Genomic DNA, 27,641 nt, shown 5'->3' with positions numbered 1-27,641 from the left:
GTTTTCACTTACTTGTGTACAATATTTTGTCCATCAGTGAGATGAATTCCCTTTATGGAAAAGGCACACTCGTGCAAAGGCACTGGCAGAGGATTCGGAAGTGTGATATCTGCAGTCAACTTCTGGTTTACTTTTGGTAAGCCAACAATCTGCCACAGAGAATATAAAATGTCAGGTCTGGTCTTTGCCATTATCTCACATGGATTCAAAATACTTTCAGTTCAGATTATTTGGAATGAGACTTGTATTTTGGATCAGTATGTTTATATACTGTACACTGCCTGGCCAAAAAAAAAGTCACACATTCTAATATTTTGTTGGTCTGCCTTTAGCTTTGATTACGGCACACATTTGCAGTGGCATTGTTTCCACAAGCTTTTTTCAATGTCACAACATTTATTTCCATCCAGCTTTGCATTTCGCCAAGATCTTGTATTGATGACGGGAGATTCGGACCACTGCGCAAAGTCTTCTCCAGCACATCCCAAAGATTCTCAATGGGATTAAGGTCTGGACTCTGTGTCTGGAGATGGTGTTTCATGCTCCCTGAACCACTCTTTCACAATTTGAGCCCGATGAATCCTGGCATTGTCATCTTGGAATATGCCCGTGCCATCCATCAGGGAAGAAAAAATCCATTAATGGAATAACCTGGTCATTCAGTATATTCAGGTAGTCAGCTGACCTAATTCTTTGGGCACATAACGTTGTTGAACCTAGACCTGACCAACTGCAGCAACCCTAGATCATAGCATTGCCCCCACCGGGAGGCTCTTACCTATTTGCTTATTTAAATCCAGGTGGTGACCTTTTTTTTGGCCAGGCAGTGTACTTTGGATGGTGATTGTACTGGTTGCCACTGTATGTAAAAATCCAATACATAACACTTGCCTTGGTTAATAGCATAATATTGTTCTACGAAAATGAAGCAAACAGTCGGTAAAGAACATGGTGAGCATGCCAATATGGGGAAATTGGACTTAATTGTAATCACAATTGTAATCACAACAAGTGCACACAATTCAAAGGCTTCATTATTAAATTCAGAAGTAGACTTGATCCCCCAAAATACCTTGAGTATATAGTAATTAAGATGCACCAGTGGGCAATTTACAAGAAACTATTAGTGTAAAGTTGAGGCCAGACCTTCACCTATAAATTCTGCAACCTGGTCCATTATGTTTTTTACTGCAATCAAAGAAGTTGTTCTTACATTTATAACTATCTTTGGTAAATCCAGGACAATGGTCTTAACTTCCTTATGAAACTGCCTGGATTCTGACTCAATAAGAAGAACCTTCAGCTTGATTAGCCTCTCATCTGTTATGGATGGGCCATACAGAGAATATTCCACTCGGAGTGGGCTGGATGTCTCTGCAGAGGTAAAAAGATTATAAAACATTACTCACAAAAGAAACACACTGAAAGGTGATTTCAGAAGCAATTTAGATGTAGGACAATTCAGAGGTTTGAAGGAGATTTGCTTAAAGTCTGTTAAACAGCTATTTATAGTGATTTATGTGCAGTTATTAAACCCAACTTTTTTTTCACATAATCGTTGTATTGACAGACACAACAAACCTTGGAAAGGTTCAACCTTAAGCTCGGGAACATCAGTGAATCCACACGTGTCTCCTATTCTGCCATTGTAATGAAGCACCCGTGCATAGAACATCAATAGGAAAGTTTTAGGGATGGGTGAATTATTCCTGACAATGGCCAAGACATCAAAGTCGGTGCCGATCATGGTGGATTTTGCAATCTTTATTTTGATGTGAACCCCAGGCTCCTCCTCGTCAGTCTTCAGGAGCTTATTGTGGTGTTGGGCCTTTTCAAACACCTTCCTCTCCTCCTCCGAGCCTGAAACGTATGCATACACCTCCAGCATGATTTCACACTCTCACCACTGATGCCTTTCACCTCAACGCTAAGTCTATGAGAACTGAAAGCACATAAAATACACTACTAGTCAATTTGAATATCTGGTATAACACAGCCAGTTTGATGTATAAAACAAATTTAACAATAGGGTCTGTTTTCCCATTGCAATTGATATATGAAATGTTTCCTAAAATAGTAAGAATGTGATTGCTTTGTATAAGTATAAGTATTGTATATACTCTTTTGATCCCGTGATGGAAATTTGGTCTCTGCATTAATCCCAATCCGTGAATTACCGGTAGTGAAACACACTCAGCACACAGTGAACACACAGTGAGGTGAAGCACACACTAATCCCAGCGCAGTGAGCTGCCTGTTACAACAGCACTATCCATTTTGGAAAAACTGAAAATTACAAAAGAAATATAACTGAAAGGTGCTCTAAGTCATGTTACGCAGTTTCTAAGCTGAAACATTTTTTGTCACATACAGCAATCATCTCCTCACTATCCGCTAGCTGCCTGTTCCCTGAATACACTGTAAAAAAAAAAAATGCGGCCTCTGTGGACAGCCCAGGCTCCAAAAACAGCAACAAAAACAGCCTGGTCCAGCCTGGACCATGAAACATAAAAAACTGTTCCAGCCAATCACCGACGAGCACGTTCATGTCAGTTTCAGTTGTATGGGAAGGGGGAGGTAGAGGCGAGCTAGCTTTCTGTTTAGTTTGAAACGTCAACAGAAGTGTGCTTAGAGAACCTTAAAGATAACAAAATGTATTTCTTTTACAATAAAATTGGAATGCCATTTGCGAAGTAGTGAAGAGGAAATAAGCTGTTCAAGCAGGGAGACATATTAAAGCAACGAGACATTTTGTGATCTTACCTTCGGGATATTTGTAGAGATTTGTGATGTCATGTCTTTCATCCTTGCCAACAGCTTTGGTGCTGATGTGATGTCCAACCTCTGTGGTGTCTCCACTGATCTTAACTGTATTCCCGTTCTTCAGCCTGACCAGTGTCACAACATCGGCGTTGACTTCAGCGTACACAAATGGAGCATCGTACTTCAGCGTCAGTTCACCCTCTTTGATGCCTGATACAGGTACTGGGCCACAACAGAAAACACCTGAAGAGCAAACCAAATGTATTTGTTTATATAGCATAATTGACAATGAAGATGTTTTTTCCTCTATGCAGGATCCTACCCACACATAGAGTAAACTGTACTTCAGAATGTAGAAATAACTAGATGTACCGCAGAGCGGTACAAAATATGACCGCCGCCCAGTCCAGCACATTTTTTCCACAAAAATAAATCACGCTGAAAGGCCTATATGATTCTAACTGTCTCACTAAATAGCATTATCCACACTCAATTCTCACTGATATCTGCTAGACAACAAGTACCAAAACATGATTAGTTCATAGATTTCACATGTAAAATTCATTTTATACAACCCCACCCCTATCTTGCCTGTTCATAATTCTGAGAAATTCTTGAATTGTGTGCATGTGTGCATGTACATGTTTATGTTATGTGTGTGTGTGTGTGTGTGTGTGTGTGTGCGTGCTTGTGTGTGTGCCAGCGTATGTGCCTGTGCATGCAAGCGTACATATGTCTACTGTGTGAGTATGTGTCATACGTATGATTACTGTGAATGTATGTGTGTGTGTGTGTATCTGTTTGTGCACATGTGTGCACATGAAATGGGTTAACATGACCCCTGGAGGCAAACATATGGAAAAAGATATTCACAGAGAACTGTGTCTGCCCTGCCCTCCTTTCGGGGGGTCCAGTCCAGCGGGGGGGCGACAGATCAAAACGAAAAACGACGGTTCCATGCTATCCATGTGGGGTTACATGCCCACCAAGTTTTGTGTACCCCGGTCTTTCAGTGTCCCGGGAATCCTTGTTGGTGTACGTCACTAAATGTACACATACATTATTTTATTGTAAGGCCCCCCATGAACGAAAGTACACAAAACTTGGCATGCATTCGGAGGGTGTCATAATGATCCTACACTTTTAATTTCGTGCAGTTTTGACCTTGTCAGCCAGAGATATTGTGATGAAAACACCGAATGTTTTGCTTTTTAATTTTTAACTAGGTGGCGCTATACATGAAATAAGTGGTAATGGGATGGGTTGACATGCCAACCAACATACATAAAAAAGGTGGACCTCCTAGGCCCTACGGTTCTCGAGATATTCACAGAAAACTGTCTCCGGCCACCTACAGGCCAGTTGGTGTATAGTAACATAAATTATCACCCGGAGAGAAGAAATACTCTTTTCTGATTGGCTGGCGGGTGGCCTTTAATTCTGAATAACAGGACACCGTTCCATATCAATGCTTATGAATGGTAACTATAACAACCGTAGTAGGACGAGGGTTGCAGCGCTCTAGAATCTTTTGGTTGCAGGCTTCCCAACAATGGAATCAACTGTAAACAAGCTAACTGTCCATGCTAAAATTGTACAACAAGTTGAACTAGTGAGCTTCTTTTTAAACAGAACCGCGTGTTTACAGTGGCAACCGGGTGATAAGCGGGATAACGGCCTTCGAGGTGTGTCCAGTTATACGGAATTAATGGACTTGGGCGGAGGCAACTCCCCTCCGCTGCGCGTCGGGGAGTTTTTGCCCCTCGCCCTCGTCCATTAATTCCGTATAACAGGACACCTCGGCGGCCGTTATCCCTTACTTAATTTATTGTGTGGCCCCCCATGAACGGAATTCCACGAAACTTGGCGTGAATACAGAGGGTGTCATAATGATCCTACACTTCCAATTTCAGTTTTTCAGTTTTGACTATGTTAGGTCACAGATACCTGCGATTACCTCATTTTTACTTTTTTGTGTTTAACTAGGTGGCGCTATACATGAAATGAGTGGTTATGGAATGGGTTGACATGGCCCCTTGAGATCAACATACAAAAAAAATGGTCCTCCTAAACCCTACGGTTCTCGAGATATTCACAGAAAACTGTGTCTGCCCTACCCTCCTTTCGGGGGGTCCAGTCCAGCGGGGGGGCTACAGATCAAAACGAAAAACGATGGTTCCATGCTATCCATGTGGGGTTACATGCCCACCAAGTTTCGTGTACCCCGGTCTTTCAGTGTCCCGGGAATCATTGACGGAAATTTGGGCATGCGAAAAAAAAAAAAAAAAAAAATCTGACTAAACCTATATGACCGCCGCTTCGCTGCGCGGCGGTCATAATTAATGATGCATATAAATGATCTGATATATCTAGAAATGTCCAGGGACAAAAGTCAGTAGCCTTGAAAGAACTATTTATGATGCATCTTCTTACATTGATGCCCTATTATGTTACATTTTGATAGATAGATAGATAGATAGATAGATAGATAGATAGATAGATAGATGTCAGTATTCCTGCTTGCATGACACCTGCTGGACATTTTGGGTATTTGCAACCATGTGCCTTTGTTTTCTTTGTGTAAGATCCCGCCCTCACCTGTCATGTTTCACTTCCTGTTGTCAGCCTAGTCAGCCATTTTGTGCTCACCTGTTTCTTGTTTGCCCCTTTCTGATTGTCTGCTCACCTGTCCTTTTGCCATTTTCAGTTTTGTGACCGAGGGTCTGCCTTTTGTTCAGTTTCCACCGTATGACGGGAAGTTTTTTGTTGGAGTTGTTTTCTTCTGTTGAATAAACTTTTTGAACTAACTCTGCACTTGGGTCCGAACTATTTACGAAACCTGACATTACAATCTGACCAGACCATGGACCCAGCAGAGATAAAGAATATTCTTGATCGGCATGGAGCAATGCTGGGGAAACACCAGACACAGCTTTAGTTTCTCTCCAGGACTTTGGAGGCTGCTACAGCAAGCGTGACCGATCTTGCTGCTAAGCAGTGTTGGGGAAGTTACTTTTAAAAGTAGTTTGCTCGTTACTCGTTACTTACTCAAAAAAGTAACCCGTAACTTTACTTAGTTACCCTCTATGGGAAGTAACTTTTTACGTTACTCGTTACTTTTACGTTATTTTACGTTGCTCGGGCAGAACCCAATATCTGTTCCTAAATGTGTAGGCCTACATAAAGTTCTACTATGGAGGAAATAACAGGTATTTCTTTTGTGCTATTTATTATTAAAAAAAAATGCCACAAACAGAGCACTTGACAAGAAAACACTGGGCTTATACTTCAACACCATGTTACGTAGTGGACAGTCAGGGAAACTACACACTGATATGAGAAGGCCGTGGAAGTGTCAGCTGATTAGTAGGCGTTGACGCACCAAGGTTTGAAAATGGGAAACAGGTGACTGATTGAAGTGATGCGCGTTTCCCATGATGTGAGTTTCTGTGTCTGCAACGCAGCGTGCCCATGACCTCTCAGACCTTTTAGGATTTTCGTTTGGACATTTTCCTTTTGTGGACTACCGTCGTCGTAAGACAGAACTTTGACTTGAAGGACCTGGAGCTTGGGCTGGCCACTCGCTGGGAGTAATTATTGGGTTATTCGGCGTTCTTCGGCGGATGGTAAGCTACGCTCCTGGCCTTCTCATTAGTCGCACCCACAGTTCATCCACACTGACCTAGTTTTCAACTTCACGTTTACACATACACTGCAGGGCAAGTGTAACGTTAACGTTACAATCCAGGTCCTAGCTAGCAGGTAGTTACTTTAGAATCCCTAGACAACGTAGCAGGTAAGTGAGCTAGCTTTGTAACCTTTTTGTTTGTTTTGGTTTGTCAGAGATAGCGTCTTGGCAGTTTTCGTGTCTTTGTCGGGGTGGACTTGGCGTGTTTGTAACAACCACCACTAAAGCCCTATGAAACAATATCAAATAACACAGCCTCGATTCATCTTGGGCATATAGGTGAGCACAAAATATGAGGGCTTATTTTATAGCCTTAAACTCTTTCATTAAACAGGTGCTCCTCTGAAATTTGGTGCAAAGCTAGTGCAAATCATATCAATAGGCTGGCAGTTGAGTTAACGGCAGTGGACAAAATCAGGGCACAGTAGGTCATTCCACGAAATCGGTGCCTTTTCAACTTTAAAAATGTGAAAAATATAATTGTTTTAAACTGATTTTTTTCAATGCCCATTTAATTAACACATCTTAACATGACAAGAAATTGTGTTGGGCCATCTCAAGCTATGCATTTTTTTTTTTACCATTCACTTATTACATAGAATATTGTAGGATAGTAACAGGACTGATGGTAACAGGACTGATGATTTCATGCTAAATTGCTCATTTCTAGCTAACAGGTCAAGGTTAGGAAGGCACATGGTATGTAATCTGAAAGGTTATTACTTCTAGATATTAGTAATATCAGTATTGCTAAATAATTGTTTATATATACACTTTAAAAAATGGTAACAGGACTGATGTTGTATGCTTGCCCCTCTCTCACAACCCTGATAAAACATGAAAAATAGGACATTTAAGAAGAGAGAAAGTTACCCTTTCTTACACTGTGGAATCTGCTTCTTCTAAATGATGTCACTTCCTTGAAATTATGTCACTTCTAGTTTGTACCATTATTTTATAGGGGGTTTTGGTGAAAGTAACAGGACTGAGATAAAATTAAGGGACAATTATAAATTACTTATATTTTCTAAGAAAACATATCTATTTATGTCAAAATCATTGCTTAACAATGAGATTTCACTTAAGACAATATAAAACTGTGAAAATTGTATCATTTTACCAACATTTTACAACTGAGAAATGCTGTTGAAAAAGAAAAAACATAGCGTGGGACAGGCCAAAATCAACCAAAATCCTTACCCATAGCATATATTTATGTGATTTTAATCATTTTAACTTGTATTTTATTGGGTTTACTTGGTCTTATATTGATGCATATGATCTATAGTAACATTAAGTTTTTTAAATTACACATTTATTTGTTGTTAAAGCAACTTTAGAACTGATTATATGTTGTGGGACGCAAAAGGCACCGATTCGGTGGAATGACCCACTCACATTCCTCCCCTTAGTTTCAACGAGTTCGAAGTAATGTCCATCCGTCAGAAGTTAGCGTTGGCTGCGTCTTGCTTCATTGCCACCAGCCTATCACGTACCATGTGGAGCTATGATTGCACTTCATGCTACCAGCCTCTGTCACGTAGGCTGCCATTTGGAGCTCGTGCCTATTGCACAAGTGAGCAGCTGAGAAAACAGCATCGCTGTCAAACCTGTCCCTGGGAAAAGTAACTTTGCGCCGATATGAAAAAGGAACTACGTTACGTTACCAAATTTTCAGTAGTAGCGCGTTACACTACTTTTTACTCGAAAAAGTAGTTACGTTACTGTAACGCGTTACAGTACACACAACACTGCTGCTAAGGGACCGTTCGTTATTTATAAACGGGGTCACCGGAGGAAAATAGGGGAGGGTCATGTCTTTTTATTCTTTGTTGAGGGGAGGGTCACCTAACTTTTTTTTGTCTAGGAGGGAGGGTAGCCTACTTTAGTCACGCCTAACAGCCTATATCCATTTGGTCAACTTTATCCAGCCCTAAAAAAGCTAAATTTAACTTTGGTTTACTTGTAGTTTACCGTGTAGCCTAACTTTAAACAGTGTGCATGCTTAACACAAAGCATACTTGTGCTTCATTCATCCACACATCCAGCTCCTAACGTTTTGACAAGCATTTCTACCAATTGACCTTGTTCCTGCCCATCTCTAGCTTTGCTGTCTCCATCCTTTCTGTTTTTGTTGCAAAAAAATATATAGTATTTATTGGTAACCAGCAACAACTGCAATTTCTTAATCGCTGTCATTCTCTCTCCTGCCAACAAAAATGTGTTAGGCCTACGTTCCAAGTAGCAGTGCGTAATTCTGCTTCATAAAGTTGAACAAATACATTTGGTCATATAAATAGCCAGTTTATGGTCTACAGTGGAGTTGGTAAGTTATGGTAGGCCAACTTGGAGTGAATATACAGGGGGAATTCTTTGTCTAGCTGAGTAGCCTGGCAGGTGCGCACGTAGGCATAGCCTACGGCCGAACACCGCAAGCGCTAATGAATCTTGCTCTCACGACAACCACGCCGTTAACTTAAATAGGCCTAGGTTAACATCACTCGCATTCAAGCAAGCAAAACAATGATTTGAATACATCTGTTTCACTGGAAGGGCAAGGGGTAACAACAGGACAACACAGACAGGCCAGAATGCAGGACTAATGTTATGAGTAGGCTATTACAGTAATATGGGATATTCTACGGGAAAATATTAAAACGGCAAGACAGCAGGGAACGTTAAAATGATAAACCCGGAAAAAGTTGGCATGTGAGATATTTTTCGGTCCCTGTGATTATTTGTGAAATTGTGCAAACGGCCTTTTCAAGTCATTTGAGAAGGAAGGAGTGTAGCAATAATAAAAAAATAATTTGTTATTACCCAGTGTGCTTTGTTGAATCGTCTCAATGCTTTATTGTTTTATTTCATGTGAATACTTACTAGAGGAGTAACTTTTCAAGTAGGCTAATGCAGTTGCAGGAAGTGTGCATTTAGTTTCCATGCTTATTGTGTTTTCACAACAAAGTTAGGGAGTAAATCTACTGAAATGGCCACCATCTTGGTGAAGTGTGATGTGTAAGATCAGAAAGCAGAGGTTGATTTTAGGACGGTATATGTCGATGTGTTATCATAGCGCGTAGCGTGGGCGGAAGACATCGACAATTGACAGGGGAGGGTCATGTCATTTTTGAAAATGCTGCTGGAGGGTCGTTGAAAATTATATTGCAGGAAGGGGAGGGTCATGCAACTTTTGATCGAAGCACTCAAAATCCCTCCGGTGATCCCGTTTATAAATAACGAACGGTCCCTAAGGTACAACAGCTCCAGTTAGCCTCTTCACTACCACCTCCTTCAGCTCCGCCAGCCCGAGAACCTCGCCTGCCTCCGCCTGAGACTTACTCAGGAGATCCAGGATCCTGTCAGTCCTTTTTAGCTCAGTGTGAACTGATTTTTGGGACTGCAGCCTTTGACCTTTCCATCGGATCGCTCAAAGATCGCCTACATCACCCAGTTGTCCGGAAGAGCTCGTGAGTGGGGAACAGCTATCTGGAGCAACAGGGTGGAGATCCAGGATAATTTCACTCAGTTCACTGATGAAAATGAAGAAGGTCTTCGATCGCTCAAAACAGGGAAGGGAGGCTGCTCGTGAGATCCTCAACCTCCGTCAAGGGCGCAGGTCAGTGTCTGACTTTGCAATTGAATTCCGTACTCTGGCGTCCTCTACTGGTTGGAACCTAGAGGCCTTGTATGATACATTCTTCAATGGACTGGATGAAGGATGAACTCATTCCTCGTGACTTACCTTCCTCATTTGATGGCTTGGTGGATGTGGCTATCCGGGTGGACAGGTCAGCTTCATCGGTTGAAGACAACCAGTAGCTCTCAGCGGACCGAGCTTCGTCAAGGGAACAGTTTCCCTCTTCAGGCCCTTGAGGTAGGATCAAGGTCATCCACTCCACCTGCTCCGGAGCCAATGCAGGTAGACCGGACTAGACTTTCGCCAGCTGAGAGACAGCGAAGGTTGGATTCTCACGCCTGTCTGTACTGTGGTCAGCGTGGTCCTTTTGTTTCAACCTGTCCAGCAAAAGACGATGCTCACCAGTAAGGCAGAGAGTACTGGTGAGCGCAATTACCTCAAGAGTCTCCCCGTCCTTCTGCACTGTCCTGCAAGCAACTGTGATGTGGAGGGGCCATCAACACACCACCTCTGTCCTCATTGACTCAGGCTGAGGAGAGCTTCATCGACGCATCACTGGCTGTCAGATGGGAAGTTCCAGTAACCACCCTGCAAGCTCCACTAACTGCCTCAGCACTAAATGGGACCTGTTTCGCCAAGGTAGCCCATATCATGTCCCCGGTGAGTTTGATGCTCTCTGGTAATCACACTGAAGAGATTGCATTTTATGTTATTGATTCACCACAGATTCCCATAGTCCTTGGTCACCCTTGGCTAGTCAAACATAACCCACACATTAATTGGGTGAATAATTCTATTTTGGGCTGGAGCTCATTCTGTCATTCCCAGTGTCTGAGGTCTGCCCTTAACCATTTACCTGTTTTTTCTGAGTTACCTGAGGAGTTTCCGGACCTGTCAATGGTTCCAGAGGAATACCTTGACCTGAGACCTGTCTTCAGTAAGTCCAAGGCTACCTCTCTACCACCTCATCGGCCGTATGACTGCTCTATAGACCTGCTTCCTGGAGCTTCTCCCCCTCAAGGTCGCCTGTACTCTCTGTCGCCCCCTGAGAATATGGCCATGAACAAGTATATTGAGGACTCCCTAGCAGCAGGTATTATCCGTCCCTCTTCCTCTCCAGCAGGGGCAGGGTTCTTCTTTGTTGGCAAGAAGGACGGATCACTAAGACCTTGCATTGATTACCGGGGCCTCAATGAAGTCACTGTTAAGAACAGATATCCTCTGCCCTTGATGTCCTCTGCCTTTGAACTGTTACAGGGGGCCACAGTGTTTTCAAAATTGGACCTTCGCAACGCCTATCACTTGGTGCGAATCAGGGAGGGAGATGAATGGAAGACGGCATTTAAAACACCCACAGGGCACTATGAGTACCTCGTAATGCCCTTTGGACTTACCAACACGCCAGCTGTCTTCCAGACCCTTGTCAATGATGTGCTGAGAGACATGGTAAACAAGTTTGTCTTTGTTTATTTGGATGATATCCTAATTTTCTCCAGGTCTCTTCGTGACCATGTTCAGCATGTCCGGTTAGTCCTTCAGCGGTTACTAGAGAACCAACTGTATGTAAAAGCAGAGAAGAGCGAGTTCCATCAATGCTCCACATCCTTTTTGGGATTTGTCGTCTCTGAAGGTGGTATTGAGATGGACTCCTCGAAGATCAAGGCAGTTATTGATTGGCCTACCCCCCAGTCCCGCAAGGATCTGCAGAAGTTTCTGGGTTTTGCCAATTTCTACCGGAGATTTATCCGTGACTACAGTTCTATTGCCTCCCCTCTGACTGCTCTGACGTCATCCTCAGTCAGGTTTTGCTGGTCGGAAGGGGCAGAGAAGGCTTTCCAGCAGCTCAAGAGGCGTTTCACCTCTGCTCCCATTTTGATCATGCTGGATCCGTCGTGTCAGTTCATTGTTGAAGTGGATGCCTCGGAGGTAGGGGCTGGAGCTGTCCTATCCCAGAGATCCAAGAAGGACAATAAGTTGCACCCTTGTGCCTTTTTCTCCCACAAGTTGACACCTGCTGAGAGGAACTACGATGTGGGGGACCGAGAACTTCTGGCGGTCAAGCTTGCTCTTGAGGAATGGCGTCACTGGCTAGAGGGGTCTGAGGTTCCTTGCCTTGTGTGGATGGACCATAGGAAACTGGAATATTTGAAGTCTGCGAAATGACTCAACGCACGCCAGGCCAGGTGGTCTCTTTTCTTTAGTCGATTCAATTTTACTTTGTCTTTCCGTCCAGGTTCTAAGAATGCTAAACCTGATTCTCTCTCTAGACAGTTTAGAGTTCCTGATGCTACTCCAGCCCCTAACACCATTTTGCCTCCTCACTGTTTAGTGGGTGCAGTTTCCTGGGATATAGTATCTGTGGTTCACAATGCCCAACAACAGGTGCCTGCTCCAGCTGGTGGTCCCCATAAGCGCTTGTTTGTTCCCAGTTCTGTCCATCCTCAGGTTTTGGAGTGGGGTCACTGCTCCCGACTGACCTGCCATGCCGGAGTTAGAAGGACTATGGCGTTTCTTCAGCAACAGTTTTGGTGGCCCTGAATGGTTGCAGATGTCCGAGCCTTCATCGCTGCCTGTCAGGACTGCGCCCGGAACAAGAGCTCTAATCAACCACCCATTGGACTCCTCCAGCCACTCCCGGTACCCAAACGACCGTGGTCCCACATAGCATTGGGCTTTGTGACTGGTCTGCCCCCTTCCAGTGGTCGATAGATTCTCCAAGTGTGTGCACTTTGTTCCCCTGGCTAAACTCCCTTCTGCTAAGGAGACGGCTTCCCTCATGGTTAACCATGTCTTTAGGATCCATGGGTTGCCTTTTGACATAGTATCTGACTGAGGTCCTCAATTTGTGTCCTCATTTTGGAAGGAATTCTGTAGGCTTATTGGAGCCACCGCCAGCCTCTCGTCAGGTTTCCAACCTCAAACCAACGGCCAGACAGAACGGGCCAACCAGGACCTTGAGAGGGTCCTTTGGTGCCTGGCTTCCCAGAATCCCACGTCCTGGAGTCAGCATCTGGCATGGGCTGAGTATGCCCACAACTCCCTTCCTGTTGCATCTATGGGTCTCTCCCCATTTCAATGTTGCCTTGGTTACCAACCACCTCTCTTTTCTTCTCAGGAACTTGAGGCCTCGGTTCCTTCTGTCCAGGCGTTTGTCCAGCGGTGCAAGTAGACATGGAGACGTGCTCGAGCCTCTCTGTTACGCTCTGGTGCCCAGGTCAAGCGGCTGGCAGACCGTAGAAGGGTTAAGGCCCCCCACTACAGGAGGGGACAGAGGGTCTGGCTCTCCACTAAGGACCTACCTCTCCAAGTGGACTCACGTAAGCTGGCTCCTCGCTTCATTGGGCCCTATGTCATTGAAAGGGTCTTTGGTCGATCTGCAGTCTGGTTGCACCTGCCCCTCTCACTTCGCCGAGTCCGAGGAGCGGATGTGGGTTCCAGCCCGCCACATTGTGGATAAGACGCTCATCAGAGACTTTCGCCAACAACACCCACGTCACCCAGCTTTGACGCCGAGAGGCGTTCGTTGAGGGGGGGGTAGTGTCAGTATTCTTGCTTTCATGACACCTGCTGGACATTTTGGGTATTTGCAACCATGTGCCTTTGTTTTCTTTGTGTAAGATCCCGCCCTCACCTGTCATGTTTCACTTCCTGTTGTCAGCCTAGTCAGCCATTTTGTGCTCACCTGTTTCTTGTTTGCCCCTTTCTGATTGTCTGCTCACCTGTTCTTTATTTAGTCCTAATGATTAGGCCTACTTATTCTGTGTGTTGTCGGCCCCAGTTTGTCAGATTGTCCCAGCGATTTGTCTGAGCACTTTCAAGCCTCTATTGGATTCTACCTGTTCGGTCTACCCGCCTGTTTGAATTCTGCCTGTGACCTGTCTTTTGGATTTGCCTGCCGTTTTGGATTATCTGCCTGTCTGTGCCTTTTGGACTGCTTCTCGGACCTGACCTTTGCCTGCCTGTGGATTACTCTTTGGACTGTGTGTCTGGTTTGTCAGCCTTTTGCCATTTTCAGTTTTGTGACCGAGGGCAGTGGCGGAGCTAGGGGGTGGCTTAGGAAGCTTAAGCCCCGAATCTTTTTTCAAAAGCCCCGAATCTTTTTTTTGTGTTTTAAATTCCCGGCAACTCTTATTTCCAATATAACTTCCCCTCGGTTTCTCTATAAATGTCACAAAATGCTCTATTACTGAGGAAATATATCCCTTATTTTCAAAGCCCAATATTGAAAAATAATTTGACTTGCTACACGATCTATGCCAGGTCTCTGGGCTATCCGCTATGGTGATTTCAATGGTTAGATTGATTTGTTTAGATCCAGTGAAAATGCTGCCTTGACAACGCTACGTCATGGCTTCGGTGTTCCAAAAAGCCTGTCAGAAGTCTGTCACTTTTACAGTCTGTGATAAAACACTTTTTGTACATGTTGTTGAAACGTTATGGATATTAAAAAAGTTTTTCAAAATACCACCCAGCTCCGTTCAAGCAACAGCATCGCCCAGTGAACTGACGGATGGTGTTGTTTCAGGTTGGTGATTTCACGTTAAGAGCTTTCAGTCAGTTAGGCAGGCTAACGTTAGGCTACTTGGCTAGCTCCCTAAATGCTTAACGTTAACCTTAAATGTCCTCGTTCGTCCGTGGAAAAGGCAAATTTAGTACTCTCATAGGCTAGCTAAGTCTACTGCAGAATAAGAAATTCCAGCTCCCAAAACAAAGTGATCCTCGTCTTGTAATAAATTAGGCTACACTGTTTTGAAATGTCAGAAAAACCCATTAACAGTTATCTGCCCATGTCAACTTTTCAGTATCATATGTTGCACAAAAGAATGTTAACTGTTAGCCTACCTTAAAACCTTGTTGATATCCTATCCACCACCACAGATCTTATAATCCAAGAGTCCACATAAATATAAAAGTCATGTTATGTTGTTTTGGCTGCCTAACTAATTATTAATTAGTCTGCATTCATAATCTAGGTGCTTGATTTTATGCACCTGTGTAAAGGGACCTGATGAAACCTATAAATTACAAAATTAATATAATTTAGAAACGCCTATGTCAAGATGATAATGCATTCCTTCTAAAATACCCTTGTATCATGATGACTGGCCATACTGTAATTATATCATAATATTATGTATATTATAGTATAAGATATTCTATATATTTGTCACAAAGATGAGATCAGGGAAGAGGAAGAAGGAGAATAGCAATAATAAACAATAATGTCATATCAAACAATAGCCTAATGAAAATAAACAAATACTATAATATACAAACCATAAGAAACGCTTAATTAACTAAGTACATGCTAAACAGATATGAACAGATATTGCCTCTTGAAAGACCCAAAACTATAATTTTACACAGTGTGCCAGTCAGATACCTTGAATCTGTTGAATGTTAGTGTCACATTTTTTAAGTCTCAATGTGTCCATTAGTTTACACAAAATTCACTAGAAGTCATTATTTAAGGGGTTATTTAAAAAAAAAAATTAAATGGGCTAAGCCCCGAATGTTTACAATGTCTGGCTCCGCCCCTGACCAAGGGTCTGCCTTTTGTTCAGTTTCCACCGTATGACGGGAAGTTTTTTGTTGGAGTTGTTTTCTTCTGTTGAATAAACATTTTGAACTAACTCTGCACTTGGGTCCGAACTATTTACGAAACCTGACAGATAGATAGATTAACTTTATTAATCCTCAAAGGTAGATTCAGTAACAGGACAGCAACAAGAGCAACAAGTACAGTACAATGTACAACATACAACAATGACAAGTACACTACAATGTACAACATAAAACATACAACAATAGATTAATAATGGCACCAGGCATAGACCCTGAAAGAGCGCAATAGCTAACATCACTGATAAAGTGCAATGTACAAAGTACATATGGCAGAAAACAGATAACAATAAAATCAATGCTGACTGTTCAGAGGCAGAGATACTACACAGCAGCATTAGTCAGCAGTTCTTGTCAAAAAGTCTGATTGCTGCAGGAAGAAAGAACCTCCTAAATCTTTCTATGGAGCATTTAAGTATAAGTATAAATATATAAGTATACTCTTTTGATCCCGTGAGGGAAATTTGGTCTCTGCATTTATCCCAATCCGTGAATTAGTGAAACACACTCAGTACACAGTGAACACACAGTGAGGTGAAGCACACACTAATCCCGACGCAGTGAGCTGCCTGCCAGTAGGCCACGGCTGCCTCCAATGTAGGTAATTGGAGCCGTTGACTCTTACCACTTTTAACAAAGATGCTATGGATGCACGGGTGGTCCTCCCGTGAAGGAACACCCCTAAGCTTCCTCATGTTTCTCTGCTCTAAAATAGCCTAGAGAACTAGGGCTTAGGCCTATAATTGACCCTGCCTTTTTAAGGACTTTATTCATCCTGTTCCTATCATCCACTGTCAGGCTGCCACCCCAACATACAACAGCATAAAAAAGGACACTTCCTAAAATACCATGATAAAAAATATTTAAAATAGGTCCGCTGATTTCAAATGACCTAAGTTTCCTAAGGAAAAATAATCTGGACCGGGCCTTTTTTAAGATCATATTGCTGTCCACATATTGCTGTCATATTGCTGTCCGCTGATCATATTGCTTCCAGTCCTGTTTGTTGTCCACATGAACACCCAGGTATTTGTATGAGGGGACCACCACTACTGACTATCCTTTAATCAGGATGGGGGTTACCTCAGCTTTTCTTCTCCTAAAAATCAGTGATGAGGTCCTTTGTTTTCAATTGATGAACTTACATGTTAGCCTAGAAATCTAGACGCACCCTAGCGGCGGTAAAAAAAATTTTGCTCAGCCTGTACATCTAGTATCAAACCATAGGGATTTCTATTGGCTGACGCCGTGGACGTCATCCAATCACAGCGCTCTATTTTGTTAGAGAGTCTTAAGGCAGCCTTAACAGGATAACAGTCCTGCGATGGTGAACAAGGAAGGTGGCTATGGCGAACGAAGAGCAGTTGTTTGAATCGGCATTGGCGTCAACTTTGGAGGAGTTGGACTTGTGCTTTTCTTTGAAAGTTGAGCAACACAATGCACTTAAGTCATTCCTTTCGAAGAAGGATGTATTTGCCGGATACGGATATGGTCGTAGCGCTGGCCTATTGCATGCCTAGGCAGTTTGAAAGACAATTCTCTGCCCGCCCCTTGGATTAAGCGAGGTGAATGGTTCGATTCCAGACTATACATTTCAATGATATAGGATGGCCCGCCAGGCTACTTACATGTATCACTTATGATAAATGAGTGAAGATGTGAGCATGGGCATGTTTCCTCTGCTCTAATTTTTTAGTTACTTATTCCTCTATTCCTGTATGTTGCGTTATCCAGTATATGTTGCATATCCAGTGCTATAAAAAACTTGATATTGTCAAGCAGTGCCAAGTATCAATATATTTATATTTATTTATTTTAGGCACAGATGTCTACTCTAATAACATTTTCTTTTGTCCACAAGATGGCATAAGACCTCGTTCCTTTCTTGCAGAAGAAATGGAAAGGTAGTCAGTAAAACTAATTTATAGCAGGAAGTTGGCTACTGAGACTCCTACTTCAAACAATATATGGGACAAATACTGTACATTGATGTCTCCATCTGCGTATTGGCCCCAGATTAGTTGTCTGTTGGATTATAATTGAGCACAGATGCCAAACCCTCTAAACGCCACCTCCGAGAAAAATGAGATAACGATGGTGAGTGAATGCTCTTCACACATAGTATATGTTAATCAAATAATTTTGCTTCAAAACCTGCTAATACCACTCTCTTCCTGGTCTGAAATATTAATACGTAGGCAAAAACCTATAGGAACCTGATAAAAGAAAAGTGGTCAGACGGATTTAGAGGGTTTTGCATCTGAGCTCTTCAATTATAAAGTGACTGTGTGGGCAACCTGTGAGGAACACAGGGATTCAAAGAGCGCCTCCAGATTGTCAGATATGCCCCTAAACCTAGACCTGATGTGAGACAATTACCATCGCTCCGTTCTTGTGGAGTTGGGTCACTCGCTTGCCAGCCGCCAAAACCTTCTTTCAGATCAGGGCGAGCCATCCAGCTGTCTATCCACACATGGAAGTTCCTGTAGACACAGTTGTACAGTGCAGAACATAGGCCTTACTTAGCACTGTAGCACAACTGGCAAAGCTACTAACACCAAGCCAAACCGGTAAAACAAGGTGCTTACATTGCATTGTGTTTCATACCTAGAAACTACATATCAATGTAAACAACATTTGATATGCTGTATGCTATTGATGGCTTGATCTTATCTTGGTTGACATAAGTTTTAAAATGGCAGGGAATATAATGTCTGTATTTACAGGGTTACTTATAGGCTTACCATATGGAGTCGTCACCGATGTCTTCAGAATTTTCGTCAAACAAGTATTCAATTACCAGGTTGGAGTCGGTGTCATGGGCTGATCCGTAGTTAGTGACCACTCGGCATGGAATGCCCAGGGCTCTGGAAACTTCATTCAGAAACATGATAAATGCCATATTATCGGGGCTTAAAGTTCTCAGGCACTGTGTCTGATTTCTGCCGTAGATCAGGTCATTAAAGATTTGAAAATATGTAATTATATTTTAGAATGATATAACTTTCTTTAACTCTTTTTCCTTTAACTTCAAGTGTGGACCTTTTTCTTGCTTTGAGCCCTGTATTATACTTATGCTGCCAAAGTCAGCATGGCATTTCGTCCCAATGATATGAGGCTACATGGGCATCACAATGACACTCGAGATTGTATGAACGTCACAATCTCCACTGCAAATCGACATGTTGCAAGTAAAGACTGTTTTCAGGCCCCACTTCATGAAGTTTGCAGTGTTGTGCTCAAATAAGCGACTGCATTAACACATGAATAATATCAATAAGCCCTTCACATTGTGTTGCAGTTACAGTTTTTCTCAGTCGCTTTGGTGCTTTTTTCACATCACTATTAACATTTGCACAGCAGTTAGTGCATTTCTCAAAACAATTAGTGCAAACTGCAAAACCTAGTGGATAACCTGCAAAAGCACGTCACTTGCTCAAAATGGATAGTCCATTCCTCAAAAGCAAGTATTTATGTCAATGAAACTGCCAGTGTCATCAAAATGAGAAGTCTTGACATCATCGTTTATGAACAAGATAGTCAAATGGCTTTGTCATGTTTTCATTACGACAGTTTATGCTCTCAGGGCCAGATGTACTAACGCTTTTGCGCCCACTTCAGGCGTATTTGTTTCGCAACGTGCGTGTAAAATCATTGCGAGGTATGTACAAACAGGCCGCAATGATGTAAAAGCGCAAACTGCCTGTCGTGGGAGCTGAAAGTGGCAGATTGCGATTGTCATGTCATGCATATGCATTCATGGGAGGATCCAGGGGAAAGTGGGAGTTTAGCGTAAAAAGATGGGAGGGGAAGAGTAAAGAGCGCCTAATTATGTATTCCGTGGTATGTACAAAGACTGCTCCTGAAAGCGCACGTCTATTCTGCGCCTAAATACTTGCGCCTTTTAAAAGCAGGTGTTAATCCAAATTGAAGTTCAATGCTTCAATAAGAGAACCTTTGAAAGACAACAGAATCGCTATTTAGAGCACCAGTTTTGCAAGTCTTAGGCTACTATCAAAAGCAACATTAACTTTCGTCGGCCTTTCGAATGTCTTACTTTCACTTTCATGTCATTGACTTAAACTTTCCTACTTGCTAGATTTGACCAATTTTCCATAGCCTACGTTCACAAGTAGTTTGAGTAGAACTACTGATCTTCATTATCTCCCTGCTCGTTGATCTTATCATCTATGGTATTATTTCATGATCGCTAAACGTTTGATTCTTTTTAATGTTGTCATCCGTTAACTTCATTCAACTGCGCTTGTAGGCTCTGCCATTCAGTTGTGGACGTTCGTAAATTGCGTTTATGGGCGGAGAGAGGCAGAGAAAGGCGCAGTTTACACCAAGGATTGAACGATTGATAAATAAGACGGAAACTTGGGTCTGTCAGCGTTCGCAGTCTGCGGTTTGTCCATGGTGCTGATAACGTTACGTTCGCAAATGTACGTACATCTGGCCCTCAGTGTTTTCCCATGCAAAAAAAGGTCAGAATTCGGTGACACTACCTGAAAATGCTCAAGACAGTACTATACAGTACTTGTACAGCCATTTGAAAACTAAAGTTATAAATTGCTGTAGTAGGGAGTAAGTGAGTACAGGGGCGCCTGCAGGAATTAAAGGGAAACTTGGCAGGATTCCCCCCTCTGCTGGAGAAATTGTGCATTATGCTATTTCAAACTGTGGAAAAAGGTAACGATAAAGCACATGGATTTGTTTACAAGCTAGCAAAACGGTTAGCGTAAGTTTGGCAGACAATGTGGATGTTACAAGGTAAGAAACACGATTTAAAACTAGTTTCTTGTTTCTCACTTATCTTTTCGGGACGGTAGTCTCAATGTTGCAAGGTTGGTTTTCCGCCTGGGGACGCTAGGGCAGCGGGAAAAGTCACCATTTTCACCGGAACAGGTCATTTAACCATCCAAATGATTTCTAAACGGGTTTATTACTTTGAAATAGTTGCCAAGTTCCCCTTTAATGCTATGGTACGCACACCCATCACCCCCCCCGCAAAAAAAAAAAATCACTCGTGAACAATATTTGTCCGTTTTAGGTCCGTGCATTGGTCAGCAAAAAAGTAGCCTACATAGTATAACAACATCCACATGCAATAATACAACGACAATGTCTACAATGACCTATTCATTTGGACAACTTGATACAGCCCTACAGGCTAAAGTTACCTTTAGTTTTGTTCTAGCGTAACGTGACGTCTGGCTTTAGTGCAGTCTAACGTTCTGACAAGCACACCAATTGCCTACCTTGTTCTTGCCCATCTGGAATAACTCCTAGCTTTGCTGCCTCCATCCTTTCTGTTTTCGTTGTTTAAACTTGTGATATCCAACATTGTGTGCTGATAACCATATATAGATAGCCGAGTAAAAGAAAACAACAAGTAGCCTATTGCGTGTCTGCGTGCGTATTCTCTCTCCTGCTCAAACAAAATGCGTGCACGTTAATTTTGATAACGTGTTCACTAACTTTACGTAATAGAAAATGGTAAATAGCCTAATGGCATGCAGCTAAAGGGATACTGTGCATAGTTGGGAAGGTATGGTAGGCCAATTTGGTGTGAATACACACACACACAAGGGAAATGTTCTGTTGTTGAGTAGCTTGATGGTACGCACAGTGCGTACGGACGTACACCTGCAGGCGCGCCTGAGTGAGTACAAGACACTGAATATGTACATTTCACAGTTTTACTGTATATGCTCTTTGCAATTCTACAGCATTGTGACAGAATTTGATAACTAGTACTCAAGCAATGAAATGAAGACTATTAGTTTTATTGGGAACGACTATTCAGCATCCATAAGTAGGCTACAGTTTATTTTGACTGGCATGACAAAGCAATTGATACATGTTCAAAAGCATTTGCAATTTGTTCAGAGGAAGGAGAAATGACTAAATGTTGTGGAGGTTGAACTAATAGTTATGAGAATTTTCATTCTGATCTGAGAAAAGCACAAAAGCGACTGAGAAAAACTGTAATGTAACGCGCACACACGCATGCACGCAGCACTGTAAAAGCTATGATTAAAATACTATTACCTGCACAGGCCACAGCAGCAAACACCCAGCACTGCCCGTACCGCACTGGTTTACACTCGCTGTCATTCCACTGGCGGAGAATGTCGCTGCTGCCTGTCCAGAACGTGGGCTTGACTCCCCCCGTGTAATCCCCTGACCAGTTTCCCATGAGCACTCCTCTGTCATCATAGCTGTTAATCTAGATGGGTAAGAGAACATATTTATTATCAGCTAATGACATCGGCTCTGCTTTTATTTATGGAAACGATAATATGTCTCTAGGGCACATAACAGGTGTAGATGTATCGACTTGGAGGACAGCTCCGGTCTAAGGACAACCTATTTTCGAATGATGATGACGAGTGTGAACTTTCTTTGGGGACAAAAAAGACGTTAAAAATATGGAAACCTTAAGAAAGTTGACCAGGGCAAAAGGAACAAAAAATAATTTTCTAATCAATCACATGCCCCACATATCTCACTTGTGTTTTCCTAAATACTCTCTCATCCCTTATCATTGGTAAATGTGTTGATTTAAAATGTGCCTACCATTGCGCTCAACACACGCGACACATAGACAGGGTTCCTTCTGGCAGAGCAGTCCTGATCTGCATCATGGATAAACTTTGGGTTTTCATCCAGGATCCTCAGACAGATGTCCAAAATGCCAGGCTCAAACTGCAACATTTGAGAGCCATATTATGCAGATAAAAAATAAAACACATTTCCCCCCTTGCAAACATAATGTATTCATTCAGTTTTTATTTCATTATTAAAGTGAAACAATGTAGGAATCCCCTTTATGTACATTTTCAACATATTGGGTACTCATTTAGTGCTAAGGGCGTACCCAATTTGTCTAAAACCAAGGAAAAGGATCATGCTCCCATGCGCGATACTGTTACACAGTACAATATAAGTAGTTTCCTACCCAAAACTAGAAAGTTGCTATGTCCGTAATCGCATAAAGAGGGCTGCTCAAAACAAAGGCAGAAGTCCTGTTTGTCATGTTATGATTTTGGAAACATTATGTTACGGTCAAAAAACTGTTAAGGGTGCCTTTGATAAATTAACTCGAAAAATGCCTTTTTTCCCTCTAGATGTGAATAATGGTATAGGCTTGTTGTAGTTACTGGGGCTTCTTTAAAAAAAAGAAAAACATTTCAATGCATATCTGAGAGACCACTGTAAATATTGTTGTAACACCTAATGCGTATATGGAAAGGGTATAAGGACTTACCTGGCCAAAGGTCCATGGCAGCTCCTGAAAGCGCGGAGGTGTCCCTCGGAAAATAACCCCATCCTGACACAGTACATACTCATTTCTCTCCTCCTCATTCTCCATGTACACAGCATCTCCTGTTTCAATAAGAATGTAAATAATGCAAAGTGTTTCTGTCTGGAAGCATGCACAGGACTCAAGACACTGTGATATACACAGTTTTAGCAACAAAGGGGCATTCTTTGACACAATGCAAAGTTAAAAATGTTTAAGAGGTATACTGTATGTCGCTGTCTAGTGTCCTTTGAATGGAACACAATACTGTAAAAACTGATCGTCACAAGGACATTTATGTAAGCTATATTTTTATAGTCAAAAGTTAAAGTTAACTGGTATTTAGCAGACACTTTTATCTATAGTGACATGGACTCGCAGCAGCGGGAATCAAACCCAGGTCGACTGATTTGACAGTCAGTGACAATTCTGCTGCTCCACCATGCCCATATTGGATATTTTAGCATGTAAATCCGACAGGACAGTGAAGAGTGGAGAGCAAATGAATGGGAGAGAAATGGGGAATGGGTTTGGGAAAGGACATCAATCGGACTCTAATCTGGGTGCCCATGTGCACTCACGACTCCTCTACACATGCAAAAAATTGACATCAAAATTTTCATCATTCTAATGCATAACACTTACTTCTGCACCAAGGGTTGAAAAGCATGATGAATTCAGCGAGGCTGACAGCGTTAATCTGGCCCATAAGGAGGTTGTACTTCCCAATCGGAGCGTCAGCAGGAGAGTTTATGGTCAGAGACAAGGTTTTCTCATCCTTGGCAGACATGGTAGCACTCCAACTGCTCTTGTCTATGGCATCGCTCACAGTAAAAGTAACCCTCGTGCCTGACTCGCTCGATGGGAGTGGACCTGTTGACAGCCACTCAATTTGAGGTGAAGGTTTCAAATGGAAGGAAGAAGAAGGAAAGACTTCATGTAGTAAATCATCCCAAAAATATCCCAAAATAAATCACCGAATATAATTCTGACAACTAGATTCATCCTAGATTACAGGTAAAGGTAGTTCTTCTGAACAATCTAACCATTCAAACCAACAAACTGAGATTCACGACCCAATCTGAGATTTGCCTACCTGTTTGCACTGTGAGAGTGGGGGCCTTGCCAGGCTGAGGCTGAAAGCTCTGTCGGAGATGCAGCACGATCGTGAATGGCCTCCCTCTGCGTACGATTAGCCTGTCCACGCCATTCTCGTCTGTGTGGTGCTCTGTGTTATTGGCCTTGGACTCCAAGTCACACCGATCGATATCCAGAGCTTCAAGAAACGCACACACACTTAGATGGGCGAACGGATAGAAACTTGGCATTTTGAATTAACAGATTTTTTTGTCATGGGGTTATATACAATATGCTAAATAGATACATTTTCCCTTGGCAGTTCTGTAAGCAAGTGTTAGTGACTGGAAGATAAGTTGACCAATGCAATGACATGTCACCGTGCATCACTCAGTAGGGTATTCCAGGGGTCAATTTAGTAAGCTTGCAACCTGAGAGATTCTGGCTAATGTCCAGCTCCTTCTGGCTTACACTCAATGTCTTTAAGTAAGACACTGTTGCAATTTGACATTTGCCTTTTCCCCTTCAGGCCAACTTGTAATCAATACAAGCATTAGTTTGTACTAGTTTGAAATGAATACATGTTTGCTATTTGCCACATTCACACTCAAAAAAACATTATTGGCAAAGTGATTTGTATTAAGATTATAAAAATATTCCTCTGTTACATGTTATTATACTGTTTAGTCACATTACTGCAACAATAAATAACGATAGTGTGCTGTTGTCAGTGCATGTTGTGTTTACAGCTACATCTGAGTGTGGGTGTGTACGTGTGTGTTGTAAGTGCATGTGTATGTGTGTGTGTTTTGTGTACAGTATGTGAGAGACAGAGAGAGAGTGTGTGTGTGTGTGTGTGTGTGTGTGTGTGTGTGTGTGTGTGTGTGTGTGTGTGTGTGTGTGTTGAAAGCGTATGTGTGTTGTGTTTGTGTGCGAGACAGAGAGACAGAGTGTGTGTGTGTGTGTGTGAGACATTGTCCATTGTTCATCAGTGTGGTTGAACAGAATTGTTACTGAGCGTGCATTTCCAGGCCTTGACTCTGTGATGGCGCTTGTCAGACAGCAGCAGCAGAAACATACTGTTGCTAGGGTGGCTGGGGTCTGTAATAACTCCCCGTCTGTTACTGATGAATTGTCTGTTGTACAAGTTCTGGATGGAGGGGAGTCCACATCCACTGATGCTCTGAGGTTTCTGCATAACTCTCTGCACCACTTTGATGGATGTGCAGCTCCCAAACCATGCTGTGACGCCTCTAGTCATGGTGCCCCTGCAGAAGGCCCGAAAGGTCTTGGACCTCATGCCAAACATCTTCAGGCGTCTGAGGCGATCGAGTGACGTTGTGCTTTCAATGCAGTTGCTGATGCTCTCTACAGTGGAACCATCGATGGTGATGGAGACCCGCTTCTTTTCTTTTCTCCTGTAGTTAACAATCAGCTCTTTGGTCTTGGTGACATTGAGAAAGAGGATGTTCTCCTGGCACCATTGTGTCAAATTGTTGACTTAGGCCACCTAAAGGCCACCTTGTCATTGTAGTAATAACAATGAATTTAATTTATTGTGCCCATTAATACTTGTCATGACACTGAATGTCTAATGACTTATCACCTCTGCTTAGACGCGTGAGAATAAAAGCCCTGGTTTATAAATAGTTATTTAACACCTGTCTACCTTGAAACCTGTGCTTTTAATATGTTCAAGGGCATCGTCTTCTAGCTTGTATCTATAAAGGTCGATTTGCAAAAGGCAAAATTTGAAAGAGAGTTTTCATGAACCCTGCATATTTTTTTCAGTAATTCTCTGAATATTTCAAATGGCATTAGAGGGGAATGAGACGTGATAGTGCCTGGGGGCAGCAGTCTCAGCAGCCAGCAGGGATCTAAACTGGCGTCTGCGTTCAGAGTGTTTTTGGCTGTGACGAGCAGGTTATGTGAGGTTACATTCTGGTATTTAACTAAAAGATATGGTTATATTCATCTGCAATGTTACAGCACTTGAGTTGGACTGAAATCATGACATTGCATGTGAAACCAATGCCCTCCACAAGCAAGGCTAAATATTGGAAGCAATATTCATACATTTATTCATATGTTTGTGACAGAGCAATGAAACGCCTCATAACTGTCACATAAAAAAGGCGTTAAAGTATTTGAAATCTGGAAATTCAAAAAAAAATTGTGCTATGCACAGCACTTAATAAGGTCAGATACAATTAAAACTCATAACAAAGTAATGCCAGAAGTTATAACAATTAGAAGACAGAAGATATGACTACACATGTCCATACCTTGATCCATTTTACCGGTGTGAGTTGCTGTGCTTGCTGTGTGTGTGTGTGCGCGTTTCTCAGCACTCTTTATATGAGTACAGCTAATTTTAACCCATAGGACACACACCCCTCAACACCCCAGCCACTGAGATCAAGTAGCCTATTTAAGTGCTTTAGACAGTTCCTTTTTAAAGTTCTGATTTCACAGAATAGATTTCCTTATTTCATGGAATAAGACACTGAGTTCTTAAAGATTAAGTTAATCGAATTCAGTGAATTCAATGAATATACAGCAGAATGTGCTATGAACAAACCAAGGCTGGGGAGAGAAGAGGTGGGCGGTGCAGGATATAAGGGAATCAAATGACATCGGGGGCAGGAAAAAAAAAACATTAAAGGGAGAAGTTACACTTTGCTTAACCCAGAATACACCACATGTGCAAGAATGTGTGTGTTTTTGGGTTTGTTTGCAGTTTCCATTCTCCCGGGCCCAGGCCATCTCTGTGCAAGCTGAGTTGTGATTGGCTGATTGTTTTGATATGATCCTGTGTCTGTGACATCAGCATTGCGCTCCTCCTCCTGTCCCGCAGACCACACAGATGGTGAATGTGTGCTGTATCTGTGCTTGTGTAGGGTGCATTAACCCATACTGTACACTGAAAATTGTGATGTCTTTGGAGACATTCTGAGACTGTTTTGTCCTTTGATGTTAATTTAGGAATTGTGGTTGGAATGCATCTCCATATGTGCGAGGTTGTTTTTTTTAGTGGATTTAAAGTCCTCAGAAACCCTGTTTCATTGGATTAATAGACCTCGTCATTTCATTTCAGTAAGTGTGAATGTCTGAATCTGGAAAATAGGCCATTTTATTTGAGTTTCATTTTACAGAGGAAAATCTAGTCTGGCTGACACACCAAACCAAATTGGTCTGGACTCTCTCCGTTCACTTTCAATTTCCAAAAGGTGTAACCGGTGATGAAATTGACTTAAACAGGTAGTTCAAACTCTTACCAAATCGAACCAGAAGTACAGCAAACACATGAAGATTTCTGATGCAAAATCCTCTTAAATCCGTCTGACCACTTTTTATGGTGTCTTGTGTAATTCCGCTGGATTTTCTTGTAAAAATTGATTTTTCTGCATATTTTGCTAGTATAGAGTCTAAGGAACAAGATTTTTTTTGTCTTCAAATTTTCACGATCCATGTTCACACTTAGATGACATCATCATTTATATAATGCATAATTAAGACTGGGACTACTATCTCTTGGGGGTCAA

The 27,641-nt window shown here is 42.3% G+C and overlaps 1 protein-coding gene across 1 annotated transcript in view; it reads right to left on the bottom strand.

Moving 5' to 3' along the window:
- Nucleotides 1-27,404, bottom strand: part of LOC143115274 (protein-glutamine gamma-glutamyltransferase 2-like) — a 28,173-nt gene extending 769 nt beyond the window's left edge. Inside the window, exons 1-13 of the mRNA XM_076277249.1 lie at nucleotides 27,375-27,404; nucleotides 25,222-25,570; nucleotides 24,116-24,295; nucleotides 23,665-23,892; nucleotides 22,984-23,102; nucleotides 22,293-22,421; nucleotides 21,765-21,942; nucleotides 18,455-18,584; nucleotides 18,090-18,193; nucleotides 2,764-3,006; nucleotides 1,582-1,860; nucleotides 1,214-1,374; nucleotides 13-149 (exon numbers count right to left, since the gene is read on the bottom strand). Of these exons, the coding sequence (XP_076133364.1) occupies nucleotides 13-149; nucleotides 1,214-1,374; nucleotides 1,582-1,860; nucleotides 2,764-3,006; nucleotides 18,090-18,193; nucleotides 18,455-18,584; nucleotides 21,765-21,942; nucleotides 22,293-22,421; nucleotides 22,984-23,102; nucleotides 23,665-23,892; nucleotides 24,116-24,295; nucleotides 25,222-25,570; nucleotides 27,375-27,404 (2,267 nt within the window). The remainder of the gene's footprint in view (nucleotides 1-12; nucleotides 150-1,213; nucleotides 1,375-1,581; nucleotides 1,861-2,763; nucleotides 3,007-18,089; nucleotides 18,194-18,454; nucleotides 18,585-21,764; nucleotides 21,943-22,292; nucleotides 22,422-22,983; nucleotides 23,103-23,664; nucleotides 23,893-24,115; nucleotides 24,296-25,221; nucleotides 25,571-27,374) is intronic.
- Nucleotides 27,405-27,641: the final 237 nt, after the last annotated feature.

This window comes from Alosa pseudoharengus, unplaced genomic scaffold (assembly GCF_046254945.1).
Source record: "Alosa pseudoharengus isolate Yale_2024_CS ecotype anadromous, Long Island Sound unplaced genomic scaffold, YU_APseudo_1.1 YU_APseudo_1.1_scf_9, whole genome shotgun sequence".
Lineage (NCBI taxonomy): Eukaryota > Metazoa > Chordata > Actinopteri > Clupeiformes > Clupeidae > Alosa > Alosa pseudoharengus.
The sequence above is the reverse complement of the archived record's forward strand: the minus strand, read 5'-3'. Positions and strand labels throughout refer to the sequence as shown.